Source organism: Apiospora aurea (assembly GCF_038362705.1).
Source record: "Apiospora aurea strain CBS 24483 chromosome Unknown utg000006l_segment0_segment0, whole genome shotgun sequence".
NCBI classification, from domain to species: domain Eukaryota; kingdom Fungi; phylum Ascomycota; class Sordariomycetes; order Amphisphaeriales; family Apiosporaceae; genus Apiospora; species Apiospora aurea.
In genome coordinates this window covers 5,062,206-5,076,531 of record NW_027117393.1, presented here as the reverse complement: position 1 = coordinate 5,076,531, position 14,326 = coordinate 5,062,206, and the positions used below count along the sequence as shown (strand labels likewise).

Below are 14,326 nucleotides of genomic sequence, written 5' to 3'. Positions count from 1 at the left end.
ATGCAGTTTTTCCTTGAGGCGGGGGTGTAAACTTCGTATTCGTATCTGTTGGTTGTAGAAAGCGTCAAGGTTTGTTCAGCCAGGGACTGATTTCAGTCCGGTTTTATGGGATGATAGTATTTGAATACCTAAGGGTTGTCACGTAGAAGTGACTGCCTAAGCGGTATTATCTTAGCTAACCCTTTCATTTTAAATCCAGGTTGCTAGGTGGGTTACGCTTGTGGCCTAATCACTAGGTAATTAACCCCTAGTAATATTCCATGGCATTATTCCGTAGCATTTCCCACTTAGCTTTAAACATACCTGTCGTGGTTTGACATTTCCCTACTTGCAGTAGGTACTAGTAAGTGGTGGCAGGATCGCGATGTTTAATGAAGACAGAGTCAGTATTAACGGGAAGGAGGAGCATCCTTTAGTAACACGGTCAATCGAAATCAGATCTTGCAGGGGGTACCCGTAAGTATTCGCAATGACGAGAAGCTGCTGTGTTGGGACCCGCACATATCAGGAAACGGTGCCAAATATATACCTGAATCACGAAGCCCCTTAGTCATTGCTATATAATGCCTGGTAGTCACAATACTCCGATCATCGTTGATCCTCATACCATGTCATCGCTGAAGCTATTTTAAGGTAAATGAGCTGAGCATCTCACTGGTATCAGGTCCTCATAGTTGGCACAGCCAAACGCCAAAACATCTTCGGTCCCTCTCTAGCTGCGATATCATCGCTGTACGCGGTGATCCATAAACTCTTAGTCCATTATGAAGCTGGTATTGACGGCATCTTGGTGTCTTTCGTCAAGCTTCACAAACACAAGTCCATCCCGCTCACATGTCGATTTTCATCTTCTCCGTCATCGTCCGGCTCGTCTTCCAGCTGAGGTGTCATCACTCGCTGTGCTATCTTCGCTTTCTTCCCCCTCGGCATCATCTTTGTTGATTCGTGGCTGTCTATGCTTGGCTGTTTGTCCAAGCCTGTAAGCTTGGCGTGCTGGTCCAAGCTACCCTCGAGCTGTTCACCTAGATCATCTGCGATAATGGACAGGACCTTGTCCAACTGGGAATGTATCCGAACGGTAGGGTTGCAGTCATCATGTGTCTTTCCGTGGATAGTAGTGATCCGATGGTTTGCTGCTTCCGGAAGGCTAAAGATCTTGATGTCTCGTATTCCCGAAAGAACATCAGCAAGACTCTGTCTCACCCCACCAGGCCCGATTGCCTCCGCCTTGTTCGCATCTTTCTCACCGTTGATTTTTATGTCGGAGCTCTCGATTTGCTCCGTTTTATAATGACGGTAGCCAAGGGTTATTGATCCCAGGATCATGGAGTTGCACATGGCTTGTTCGGCATCAGGGCGTGTACAGAGCTGGCAGAACTTGCCGCTGATGTGGTGCTTGCCGCATTCGCACTTGTCATAATCCTCGTAGCTACAGCCCGGTAGGCGGGTGCGGCAGCTCTCGTAGGGCTCACTGCCGCTCTGCATCGCCTTCTCGAAGACTCTGTGGAGCTCTTGGAGCTTTTTCGTTTGCTCCCCCAATATGTAATCTTGAATCATTATTTGCGTTAGCTCCTGTAATCTCCAAAGAAGGGGTGCCGTGATAGTGACTGCAAGTGCTGTAATGGACTTTTCCGACTTACCTACAAGGCCGGGAACTCTGTTCAGATCTTCTATCCGAGGGTACTGCTTTACATAAAGAGTTCCTCCCTCATCGAATGAAGAGACCTTGATGATGAGCCGGGTGAGTTCTCTAAAAAAAGCCTTCTCCCCCTATCGCCCAAGCGGTCCAAAGTCGTTCACTGATATATGGTACGGGGAGATCGCCATAGTAATCTAAAATATAATATCGGGTGGTGTCTTGATGCGGCTTGACCCATCCAGCAATCCAGGGTCGGAGCAAGTGTGTTGCTCCGTACTCCTCGCTGACTCTGACGAGTTTGTAGAGCTCTGTCGCATCAGGATTATCAGGGACATCTTCAAATCGGCAATGCATAATTGAGAAGAGTATTCCGTGGCACCAAACGTCACCATAGATGTGTATCGTATCACACTCCAACCCAACATCGGCGTTCGCGATCTTCTCTGCCCACAATCTAGACGAACGAGCCACCGCACGCATGCCGATCAGGAACTCTTTGTTCATCAAATATCTGCCAACGACGCTTTCGGTAGCTAAGCCTTCTCTAGCCAAGTCTTCGCTAACATCGATATCAGTGATTCGGATTAGGAGGTCGCCATGTTGGCACAGAATCTCTCTATCAAACGTTTCTCCCGATGCGTCCATGACGATGAACAGGAAGCCGCGGAAACGAGTTAATTGTGTGCTAAAGAAGGGAAAGTGGTGCCATTAACGCTATTGTTAGTTGTGAGTTGTGAAAAGTGGCCTAGTCAGTGAACAAAGTAAATCTAATTCCAGTATGGTTATATGAATTGATGCAAAATTTGAGTGCCTTAGCGGTGGAATCCGGTAGGTCCTGCCTGGCCTTGTCGCTCTGATCATTGTAATGCTCCTTCGTTCAAGGTGCCGAAAGAACATTCCATGCATCCCTATCTAGTATCTATCAACTTCCAAGTCAGAAAGGTCCAATAGTTTGGAGCGGGCGCTGCAACAAACTTGAACATCCTGCATCTTACTCCATTCCTGTAAAGCGCTCGGGCACTCCATAGCCATTCGTTGGCATTGTGTACCCAACACTCCCACTTCATGTTCTTCGATTGTAGGTGCCATACTCATCTAAATACAGCTCGTCCATGCCCGTCAACTTGCCCCGGCGGTCCAGGAACTTCTCGTGCTCCTCATCCATCGGGCCTTCGATGTTGTTGGTGACTTGCCAGAGCCGGTCTGAGATCTGACGCCAGGGCGTGCATTCCAAATGGGCGCTGCTCCTAGATCCAAATGGAGGTGCCGGTATGATGCCTAATATCCGACCAAACACGTCCTGGGTAGTTCCCGTGTACAGCAAACGATGGTCTGCCTTCAGTCCGGCTGCGATGGCGCTGTTTTGGGCGTGGGCGATGGTCTTCTGAATCTCGGACTCGCAAGCCGCTTTCTCGGCTGGCGTGGCGTTGGCCGCAGTACAGTGGCGATGCAAACCGGCAGCCCAGTCATTTTGAAACTGGGTATGGACGTCGAGGAGCTCTTTGGTGATAGATTCGCGTTTTCTCATAATGTTCCCTACCCGCGATGTTAGTTAATCAGTATACGGTAGCCGTATTTTGGTCATAGCGAAGAGGGGTGGGATGAGGGATGCTTGTTCTAGCTTACGCTCGAGTCTTGATTTGCGGAGTGGTAAGTGCTTCGTAGTAGTCGGGACGGGCGGTGGCCCATGATTTGAATACGGGCTTCGTCGTCGAAAGATACATGTTGAACCAGTCTCGCGGTAAATCCTTTGAAGAACTCTTTCTCGCCAAGTCTCCAAGCAATGCTTAGCCTCAGTAGACAGTCATCCTGGCACGCATATCGATACCACTCCGGCCAGCCCCAGACATGCCAGCCGTTCTGGGGTGCGGTTCAGTCGGGGATCCAAGGCCGGACCATGTGCAGTTCTTCAAGCTCCTCAGCAAGGCAAGCAAGATGGGAAAGCCTAGACAGTTCACTGGTTGTGTCGGTCCTGTGTCTGATGCCTTCTCTGAGTCTACGTTCGTGGTCAAAATGCGGGTGAACTTTATCGAACCTCCCATGAATGATGTTGAGCAGGATCTCATGGGATCTCACATCCACGTTGAGATGAATGACCAGGTGGTCGCATTCTTTCCCGCAACGGCCTCCATTGGCCATCATCCCGGTCCATTTTTCGGATGCGCGTCGCAACGATCGTGAGTCCACCAAGAAGGACTTGCTGCAGGGGTCATCGTACGGGTAACGTTTACGCCTTGCATTTGTGATTCGGAGAATCAGGTAGCCATTCTTGTCGAAAACGTCGTTTACGAAATGGCCTTGTGTTCCTTCCATTGCGAAAGTTGTCGTGGATTGAGATTGGCGGCAATGTTTGTGGCGGAAAGGTCAAAGGTGCCCATGGACGAACCCAGTGGCGTTGCAAAAACTTGGGGGTGTTTTGATACGCCGATCGGAACAATTGAACGGCCTGAGACGATCAATAGAGTGAAAACAGAAGTCGTCGACGGAAAATGTGTACACAAATCCAGGGAGATATTGCGGCGTGTCAAGCAGCTCGGAAACAAGCCTGTTCGCGTTGTGGAAGCGAATTTCCAGTTGGGTTGGGGCAAGGCACGATTTTGCAAGTGCACTTGTGTTTCTGAAGTGCCCCCACTGAAGGTAAACAAAATGTGAGCCCAAAAGTCGAGTACGAGAAGATAGGTTCCTGATATGGATCCAAGTCTTTGCAGCAACCAAGATGCCGAATTTTGCCAATCGTCCCCGATTTACTCAACAATCTATTTATGGTACCGCTTCTGGATACAATGTTACGCAGAACGCGGTGTCTAAATTCTGTCTATCTATCTACTGCGGAAGAGGATGTGTAAGGAGGCCGTGACCAATACGACAGCTGTCACAAACATGTAGGTTGCATATCCGGGCTTCTGAAGTTGGGATTTCCCAAAGGTGGTGTACTCGATGTCCCAATCCTCCCATTTCGGGTACTTGCACATCATGCTGAAATGAATCTGATTGTAGCTGTGATGCGTCGCGAATTGTTAGGACTCCTCGTTGAGTGGTCAAGAAACGAAGGAACGAATGCGAACAACTTACGGGCAAATCGAGCTGTTCCATCCCGACTCAGCAATATACCCGCCCCGACACCCCTGCCACACCTTATCTAGAGACCGCCTCTGCACGTCCGCCGTGTACCGCCTCTCCGCGTCCTCCCTGACCTCGACAGTGCGCGCCTCGCCCGACAGCACCTTGGCCACGAAGTGCCGCAGCGCGTACCCGGCCACGTTCTCGCTCGCCAGGATCGCCGACGAGTGCCCGCTCACGGCGTTGGGGCCCAGCACCATGAAGAAGTTGGGGAAGCCGTGCACCGCGGTGCTAAGGTAGGCGCCGGGGCCACCCTGCTCGCGCCAGACGTCGTGCAGGGACTTGCCGGCGCCGTTGCGGATGGTGATGCGGTGCAGGTAGGTTGAGGTCTCGAAGCCGTTGGCGAGGATGATGACGTCGGCGGGCTTGGTCAGGGGTTCCGAAGCCCCCTTCTCATCGCCGGATTCCGGTGAGGGCCCCAGCACTACGGACCTTTCGCTGACAGAGACCAGCGGCCGCGTCGTTAGCTCGAATCGGTCGTGCAGACTTAGGCAGTCGAGCCACCCGTCGTCGATGATGATGCGCTTGCATCCGACGCCGAATGTTGGGGTGAGCATGGCGTGGTATTTTTCGGGCACCACTTTTCGCAAGTGGGCCAAGAGACTCTTTTGGAACCGCCGCCGTCGAGTGATCCCGAGCGGGCCCATGCCGACGTTGAGCCAAGTGGACTCGGCGTACAAGAAGAGTAGGAACCGGAACAAGCGGCCAAGTCCGGGGATGAGTTGGATGGCCGTCATGCCTCTGTTGAACCGGGCCGGAGGTGGTGTTGTGCGCGCCATGTACCACGGGGCTGTCCGCATCAGCTGGGTCACATGCCTGGGCCCCCTTTCTCGGCAAGAACACCAGATGCTGACACGGCTTTACTATTGCTGCTGGTCTCAAGCAAGGCAGGCACCAGCTGCGCCGATGTACAGCCCGTCCCCACAACGACGACATTCTTGTCCGCAAGGTCGACGTCGTCTCGCCACCGGGCCGAGTGCATCACCTCGCCCTGGAACTTGTCGATGCCGGGGACCTCCGCGGGCCAGGCATGGGGCTCCACAAGCTCGCCGGCACATGTGATGAGGATCTTCGACCGGACAACTTCTTCGTCCAGGTAGACACTGGCGCGCCCGTGCTGCGCGATCCGGCGCTGCCGCTCGGCTTCGCTAAGGTCGCCGGCGAAGGGGACGAGACGGGTGATGCGGACCTCCCACTCCGCTGAGTCGGGAAGCCATTGGGCCTCACTCACCTCGGTGTTGAGCTCGATGTTGTCTTCTAGGCCGTATTTGCTCGCTACTGAGGCGATGTACTGCTGGATCTCCTGGCCCGGTGGGAATAACGATGTCCATACATAGTTCGGAGCAAATGAGTAGGAAAACAATAGTGCTGGGCTATCCGAGAGTGAAACAAATTGAAGTCAGTGATTGGTTGGTTTCCAATGCATCAACGGCAGATGCTAACTCACATGTCACAGGCGACTCCGGGATACCGGTTGATGTACCAAGCGCCCCCGATTCCCCCTTGCCGATCAAAGATGCAGAAGTCTGTCACCCCGAGTTTGGACTTCAACTGACAGCCTACCGCAATGCCGGACTCTCCTGCGCCGATGACGATTACGGAGCAGCTCTGCGGCTGCATTTTGTCGTTTAGTGGCTCGATCGCTATTGTTCAAGCAGGTCGCCAGGCTAGATGCAAAGCTCGCCTTTGTGTCAAGACGAACACCATAGTTTGCCCGGAAGCGACTTGCAATTAGATACCTCCCAGCACGCCCGCAAGCCCTCCTTTGACGGTCAACTCCTGATTACTACTAACACCTGGCCTTGTCTTATCGTGCCACCCGGGGGAATCTCTGGCACGAAAGGTACTATGCTGCATCATGTAAGATCCGCCACCAAAGGATGAAGTCGGGTTCCATGCTTCCTTTCTTATAGGCCTACAAGGGCCCTTTTCCCTCTTTGGCTGAAGGTTGGGACAGCATGTACACTCCCTCGTGCTGCACGTACAAGCTGACGGTGCGCCTGAACCATTGAGATAGGTAGTCTCTACACCAAACCCCCATCCGATTGGTTCAAAATTTCTTCCGGATTCCTTCGGATCTGACTCGGGGCGTTCCGAACTTAGAACGCACCCGAGACAGTAGACAGGCGGTGTATTTTGACCGTCAGGTCACCGCTTACCACCACCACCACCACCACCAACGCAAGCCGCTGTCTCTGACACCATACGGAGCCCCCGCGGGTGCCAGCTGAAGCCGCCACCGTGTAAGGGAGCAATGCGCCATTCGCATGGCTGACAGGAGGTCTCAACTTACCTTCCCTTTCGGGACAAAGTGCCGGGTTTTCATCATTCCGCGGGGGGTTGGTGGAGTGACGCCCGAGACCTCTCCAACGCCCAGCTTGTATGCAATTACTGCATATGCGGCCGCTTGGACAGGCGCTTATCTCCAGCCAAGCATCTGTCAACTTTGGCTCCCGCGTACCCGCAAATAAACTTATCGCGTGAACCTGATTCACTGACCCGGGCCTGCAACATGATTACCTTTCTGCACGCGTCGCATATTGTTCACCCGGGGTGCTGGGACTGGGGTTCTGGGATTCGGGACTGAGCACCAAGAGACAGGGATGATTGCCCCCTCTTTCCCATGTGAACGTGAACCTTATCATCAGTACAATGACTACATGTCCATCGTGGCTCGAGGGAACAACGCCCGATCAATACCTATAGTTAAGCGAGGAGGAACCAAGGACCCGGCGCCTCGTCGGTTCTTCCCTCAGTAAGCACCACGCAGCAACTGCCTTTTACTCGCCCTGCGTGTCTCGCATCCCGCCATCCCCCACCTCCATCTCCTTCAATACAGCCGAGCTCCTCCACGGAGGCAATGGCCTTCGTCCGACCCAAGGCGCTGCTACGCCATGCATCGACGTCGGGCGGTCTCGCGCCACCATCTGTCTCGGCCGACCGGGTAGTCCCGGTCCATTACTGGGACCATAGTTACACCAATGCGGTCATGAACTTCATGCTGCGCTTCGACCACAGGCTTGACGCCGGCAAGCTCCGGTGTTCGCTGGAGAGGCTCCTCGAGCGCCCGGATGGGTGGCGCAAGCTGGGTGGGAGGCTGAAGCGTAATGTAAGATACTACATCCGAGGCCACGACAGCGTAGGTATTTGCGTTTTCCCCAGTCGGCTTACCAACCCCATCTGTTACTACGGATCTGCAGGCCGCCGGAAGATTAGACTACCATGTCCCCTCGCGTTACACGCCGCACCGTCCCGCGGTCTCGTACCACCACGAGCGCTACGACGACGTGCGCATAATGCAACACCCGCTCGGCTCCCGCATCCCCCGGGCCTCCTCCCACTATACCAGCCCCCGGATCCTGGCGCGGGGCGAGGACTTTCTGCCCCTGATGCGCCGGCCCGAGGACCCGACGTGCCTGGAGGACTACCTGCGCTCCGACACGCCCGTGCTGGGTCTGCACGTCGTCACGTTCCGCGACGCCACGCTGGTGTGCCTGCGCGGCTCGCACGTCCTCTTCGACGCGATGGGGCGCAAGGCATTCCTGGACGCGTGGGCCCTCACGCTGCAGGGGCGCGATGAAGAGGTGGCGCCGCTGATGGAGCGGGACCCCATGGCCACGCTCGGCGCGCAGGAGCCGGAGAGGACGCAGTCGTGCACGTTGCCGATAAAGCCGTATAAGCACGCCGACAAGCAGCTCGGCTTCCGCCAGTTCATCACCCTCGGACTGCGGCAGGTTGTCGACAGGATCTTGAACAGGAACGCGGTAGAAGAGGCGCGGGTCGTATGCGTCCCGAGCGCCTACATAGGGCGCCTTCGGACCAAAGCGCTCAGGGAGCTGGAGGCTCGGACGAAAGGGGACAGCGCTGAGAAGGATCCGGGATCGCCCGCGTTCGTAAGCGCCGGCGATGTCCTCTGCGCCTGGTGGACGCGCCATCTCATCGCGTCCCGCCTGCGAAACGCGCGCACTAGCGGCCAGACCGTCTGCATCATGAACATGCTGGGCCTCCGGGGTTACATACTCCAGCCCGGCCTCGTCTCCGCCGCCGAGAAGAAGCGCGCCATCCTGGGCAACCTCTTGGTAGCCGTGCCCGCCTTCTTGCGCGCGGACAAATTGCTGGCAAAACCGCTCAGCGAGGTCGCCGAGACCTTACGCAGCTCGATCAAGGAGTTGAGCACCGGGCCGCAGGTCGAAGCCCTCCTGAAGCTCCAGCGCGCCGCGCACGACAAGAAGGGGAGCATGCCGGCCCTGTTCGGCGATGGCGGGATGCACATGGTCATCTGCACCAACTGGCTCAAGGCCGGGTTCTTCGACGTCGACTTCTCGGCCGCAGTCATTCCCTCCCCCGATAAGGATGATTCCAAGTCGGGATCCCCGTCTGCTGAGGTGGCGAAGCCGACGAATGTGCAGATGCATATGACGACGGATAGTACGCCCGCGTTCATGATGAGCATTTTTACGATTCTTGGGAAGGATGCGTGTGGGAATTATTGGATTCGGGGGACGTTGAGGGAGGAGTATTGGGCCAAGGTTGAGCAGTCTCTGTTGGAGGAAGTGTTGCTCGACACATGATGCGTTTGTTGCATCCAGCTGTATATACACCCCACCATATCAACAGACAGTAATACATGTTCGTGTTTGATATATTTACAAATGTTGATAGGGCTCGAGGTATTTCTATCGTCGAGGCTGGCCCGGAGCCCTTCTATGAAAGGCTATGGCCACTTCAAATCATCAGACTTGCGATGGTGTACCCAGGTCCCAACAGCACAGTACTCGTGGCGATCATCAGCGCCTGAACTACCCCCGGTTCCAGCCAACCACCCACCTGTCCCCGAAGGAGACTCTTTCCCCTTGAAGACATTCTTGCCACGCGCAGACTGCACCATGGCAGCCCAGAGAAGTGCAGCCGCCGTGCCGATGTAGTAGTCGTACCTAAGAAAGTTCCCCGCCCCCTCCGCCATGCCGCTGATCTGGGCGCGACTATCCCACTTGGGAGGGAGGAAGAAATTGCCGGCTTGCAGGGACTGTAGGGTTGACGAGTCCAGATGCATCGGAGATGGCGTAGTCAGGTGCTCGGGGAAGAAGGTGGCCAGCACGATGGGCACGAGGCCGGCCACGTGCATCAGACCGGATATGAGGGCAACAGCACGGTATATGCGCGAAACCACATTGATGAAAGCCATGTTGGCCGACGGGGAGGCTGCCTTTGATGGTGCAGCATCAGCGGTAGGCATGGAGGATGTCCCCCACATGAGCATCCATTGAATGGTAGCCACCCACACCGGGAAGTTCTGCCAGACCGCCACCGCCACCTGCCGGGACTGGCCAGAATGTAGAGACGACAAGGACATAACTACCGTGGGGAGGACGTATCCCAAGAGGATGGAGATGGGAATCATTCGAGCCGCAGTGGCCGACACCGTGGTGGATCGACTTTGCGTCGAGGATGACAGCAGGTACACGTAGCAGTAGAGGGGCATGGTGACGAAGTACCCGCAGTATTGAATTGCGAGGCCCCAGAACTCGAAGCTAGAAAGACGAAGGATTAGTCACATGGTCCATGGTATGACATGGCCACGAGGGTGTGGTGGATGACGAAGACTTACAAGACCAAATCCCTCGAGCGTCCCGTCTGTAAGCCCTCCCCCAACATGACCGTGAAGAGCGGCAGCAGCAAGTTCCCCCAATGCCAACCCAAAAGGGAAAGCTCAGCTGAGGCGCCGTCCACAACGGGCACGAAGATGTACTGCAGGTTGGCGAGGTATGAGTCAAGGGGCGCCAGGCCCGTGTAAGACGTCAGCAACGGGGTGTGCCCGTCGGGGAGCAGACGCATCGGGTTGGCCTGGCTCTCGGAAAAGGCGTCGGCGAGACCGGAGTGCGTCATGTAGGACGATACGGCGTAGAGGCCGAGGACGGAGATCAGGGGGAAGAGGTGCACGGTGAGGGGAGACATGGTTGCGAGCAGGGTTTGCGGGTCTTTCCCATCGAAGGAATGAAGGGAGGAAGGAAGGAAGGAATAAAAGTGATGTAGACGGTGGTGCGTCAAACGTGTGTGTGCTGATGTGCTGATGTGCTGATGTGATGGATTAAGGGAGGGCGGCAAGAATATTTGGGAAGCTGGCAGGCAGAGAAATCCGGAATTGTTATTAATCACTTTATTGTAGGGGGTACTGGCGGCACTTTCCTTCTTTTCTTTTCACTAAGCCTATTTAAAGAAGTACCTGCTTACCGCATAAAATGCGTGTGGTTGTCTCGCGCTGATGTCAGCATTCTCACCCACCCATGTTCGTAAGCGTATCAGCGCCCGTCGCTTAGTCCTTAGCCGGCCGCCCGTTTCGACACCTTGCATGGGTATCCATTATTCGGCTTGCTGCTCCCGAGCAGGACCTGGTAAGCCCGGTCCCCCTCACCTCCGGTGGGACACTGTTTCTTCTACTGTTGCCGCCGCCGCCGCCGCCGCGCTCAGCGGCCTTCTGGGTATAGAACTCGGCGTAAGCGTCGGCGAAGTCGAAGTCGCGCAGCACCATGGCGAGCACGACCTTCACTTCAAGCAGTGCCAGCTCCTGTCCGATGCAGTTCCGCGGCCCCTTCTCGAACGGCCGCCACGCCTCCTTGTCCCGCGGGTACAGGGCGTGGCCCGGGCTGACGAGCCAGCGGTCCGGGACGAAGCGGTTGGGGGAGGGCCAGTGCTCCTCGGCGCGGTGGATGGCTTGGTGCACGCCCCAGAGCATGAAGCCCTGCGTCTCGAACTCTTGGCCTTGGCTGACGAGCTTGTAGCCGGGGGCGGAGTTGCGGGTGCTGGACACGGGTGGGTACAGGCGGAGGGCCTCTTTGGTGACGGCCGACGTGTAGGCGAGGCGGTTCAGCACGTGTGGCTGCTTGGAAATGAGCGCGGCTGTCTCGGCTCGGGTCAGGCCGGTGCCCAGGACGACGTCGTGTTCCTCGCGCGCTTTTTGGAGGCTTTCCGGGTACAGCGAGAGGAGATGGATGGCGTAGACCGCCGCGCTTGCGGTAGTATCGTATCCCGCGAATAGGAACAGCTTCATCTGGGAAACGGCGAACTGCTTGAACCGGGCGTCCATGACCAGCGGTGCGGCCTTCCCGTTCGCCTGCTGATCCGGGGCAGTAGATCCCCGCTGCTCGGCCAAGTAGGTCTCGAGAGCGAGGTCTACGACGGCCTTGCTCCGTTTGGTTCGCGTGCCATTCTGGCCCTGCGCGTGGATGGCGAAGTGGGCGTCCAGCTCCCTGGAAACGTACCGGTCCATTCTCCGCCGGTTGTAGCGGTACACCAGGTGCCGTATGGGGTTGTAGATCTTGAACGGGTTTGTCTCGTTGGGCGACGGGATCCAGCTGGCTTGGCTGCGGAATGCCGAGACCAGCTCGCAGCCCTGTCTTTGGGCGTTCAGCCGAGAGCCCCTAGGGGATTAGGATGATTAGTAAACGAATCTTGTATCCTAACCAGTGAAGCGGGCATCCGTGATCGGATCGGTACTCACAGGGTAGCGAGGCAACTCATGTCCATGGTCAAACGGGACATAGTCTCAAACAAGGAGAATACGCCCCCCTCCTCAGCGCGCTCGCCCAAGATCTCACACAGCACCATCGTATTCTCTACAATTCCCGGGACCAGGGTCTGCAGATGCGCCGCGTTAAACCCCGGGTTGAAGATGGCGCGCCAGTACTTCCATTCGGCGCCCTCCATGGTGACGAGCCCGTGCTTCCCGATGAGCGGCTGCAGGAAGCCCAGCACGCCCTCGTACTTGGGCAGCTGCGGCTCCCGCAGCGCGATCTCGGCCGCGCCGCCGGCTGCCGTCATGACGACCAGCGGCGGGCCCGTCGGCCAGAGGTCCAGGTAGAACACGGGCGGCAGCTCCGGGTACCGGTCCCGGATCTCGGCCGCGATGTAGTGGCCGTGGAAGTCGCGCGGCCAGCCCTTGGTGAGCTTGGCTACCAGGCCGAGGTGGCCGAGGAGCAAGTTGTGCGGCGGCATGGGCTGGGAACGAGCGATGCGTGCATCGTATTAGTCTAGAGAGCTCGGGACCTCTTGCTTCGGTAGCGTTTGGAGTATCACTTACAAAGCCTTTCCGCCGTAACCTCGCAAAGTTGCGGCGGTGCTGAATCAGGCTGGCCACGAAGCGCAAGACCGCCACGGCGCAGATCGTGCCGAGCAGGCGTAAAACTGTAGTGGCTCGGGGGAATAGCGCATATCCATGCTGCAGGTCTGCGCCGATGACGGCGGTAGTGTGGTTTACCTGCATCCTGGCTTCTCTGAACAGACGACCGTCTGTTTCTTGGAACTTGTCTTTCGCGATGTTCAATATGTAGACAATGCAATCCTGCTACTGTCAGTTTTGGTCGAGCCAGCTGTCACGAGACTTTGTGTTTGATGCAGCGTAACGCCGTGGCGCACTCCAGCTGAAAACGAACAGCGTCGATCCCTGTGCGCGTAGAACAGCACAAGGTCCCTCTAAGTCCCGGATTAATAGTAAGCAACTTGAAAGTACCTTTGGCAACTTTGGCTTATCTCGAAATGTCAGGCGGGTCATGCAGTAACCGTCTACCACATGGTACCGCTGACTCCCCTCTCATTCCAGTGTCACTAATCAGCTGCAGTCAGCTTCGAAGACACATGGCTGCAAAAGCAAGCATTGGCTAACGGCGGTCAGTGTTACGTTGTCCGATTCCCTTATCTCCCACGTGACTATGCATATGTATGTCAGCCATGTCCAAGTCTACGGGATGTAAAGATGACCCCCCCTGAGACAAAATACCAACTTGATAGTCCTGATTGGAGCATATTGCATATCCGGAACGGCCACATACGCCAGCACCATCCTATAAGCATGGACCGTGTCATCTTCTGTGAACGTGAGAGGCTTCCAAGGATCTTTCCCCCTCCGCTTACACAAGCAACTTGGTGATGGTGGTGGTGGTGGTGGTGGCGTTTCCATCTCTAGCGTAAACATCGAGACAGCCATGATAAGGACTTTGACTATCTTCGGAAAGTATTCCCCTAGAGGACTCCATTCTTGCAGGACGCTTTTGAGGGTGGTGGTGTGAGTCAATTGTTCTTAGTAGCCAGCCCACGTTTCATGTCCATAGGACTCCTGCGTGTATACGTTGTTAGCTCATCCTATCTGTCGCCGCGCCAAACAGTCTGACGGTGTGGGCAGTCCGGGATAGGGTTGGTAAGAGTCGGGCTAATTAGTCACGTCAGGTCGGGAAACTGTTATATAGAACATAATCATGCCATACGTATGGAGGTTGTCCGAAAATCGTAACTAATGAGAAAGTGATAGTGGCAGACCCCGAGTATCACCCCCTAAACGAGACCTCATAAAGGAAAATGGATTTGTCAAATCAGTCCATCGCGGCCACCCCCGCAAGTCTCTGCACAGTCTTCGACGAGGCTTGCAAATATGACATCCGGTCCTATTTCCCCTAATTGTGCACACCTTGTGCAAGGCCGCACTAAGTTTTGTTTTGCTCTTCGTGGCCACATATCTCTTCACATCATGCCGCTTTCATTGGACCAGTGGCTATGAATCCCGCTACAAGGGCAAAG

General features: G+C 55.6%; 6 protein-coding genes across 6 annotated transcripts; 1 reads left to right on the top strand and 5 right to left on the bottom strand.

Annotated features, from left to right (window-relative positions):
- Positions 1-807: 807 nt before the first annotated feature.
- PG986_010149 (uncharacterized protein) lies at positions 808-1,557 on the bottom strand (the record flags this gene model as incomplete). The annotated part of the gene is made up of 1 exon (XM_066846371.1): positions 808-1,557. The coding sequence occupies one exon, from the start codon at positions 1,555-1,557 to the stop codon at positions 808-810; it is 750 nt and encodes a 249-aa protein (XP_066698769.1).
- A 1,145-nt stretch (positions 1,558-2,702) lies between these two features.
- Positions 2,703-3,167, bottom strand: PG986_010148 (uncharacterized protein; the record flags this gene model as incomplete). Its single annotated transcript, XM_066846370.1, has 1 exon — positions 2,703-3,167. One exon carries the CDS (start codon positions 3,165-3,167, stop codon positions 2,703-2,705), a length of 465 nt encoding a protein of 154 aa, XP_066698768.1.
- A 1,291-nt stretch (positions 3,168-4,458) lies between these two features.
- Positions 4,459-6,379, bottom strand: PG986_010147 (uncharacterized protein; the record flags this gene model as incomplete). The annotated part of the gene is made up of 4 exons (XM_066846369.1): positions 4,459-4,636; positions 4,712-5,549; positions 5,624-6,132; positions 6,207-6,379. 4 exons carry the CDS (start codon positions 6,377-6,379, stop codon positions 4,459-4,461), a joined length of 1,698 nt encoding a protein of 565 aa, XP_066698767.1.
- Positions 6,380-7,619: 1,240 nt separating this feature from the next.
- Positions 7,620-9,330, top strand: PG986_010146 (uncharacterized protein; the record flags this gene model as incomplete). Its single annotated transcript, XM_066846368.1, has 2 exons — positions 7,620-7,868; positions 7,960-9,330. 2 exons carry the CDS (start codon positions 7,620-7,622, stop codon positions 9,328-9,330), a joined length of 1,620 nt encoding a protein of 539 aa, XP_066698766.1.
- Positions 9,331-9,473: 143 nt separating this feature from the next.
- On the bottom strand, positions 9,474-10,714 carry PG986_010145 (uncharacterized protein; the record flags this gene model as incomplete). The annotated part of the gene is made up of 2 exons (XM_066846367.1): positions 9,474-10,290; positions 10,368-10,714. The coding sequence occupies 2 exons, from the start codon at positions 10,712-10,714 to the stop codon at positions 9,474-9,476; spliced, it is 1,164 nt and encodes a 387-aa protein (XP_066698765.1).
- A 358-nt stretch (positions 10,715-11,072) lies between these two features.
- Positions 11,073-13,019, bottom strand: PG986_010144 (Cytochrome P450; the record flags this gene model as incomplete). The annotated part of the gene is made up of 3 exons (XM_066846366.1): positions 11,073-12,177; positions 12,258-12,754; positions 12,837-13,019. 3 exons carry the CDS (start codon positions 13,017-13,019, stop codon positions 11,073-11,075), a joined length of 1,785 nt encoding a protein of 594 aa, XP_066698764.1.
- Between the last annotated feature and the right edge of the window lie 1,307 nt (positions 13,020-14,326).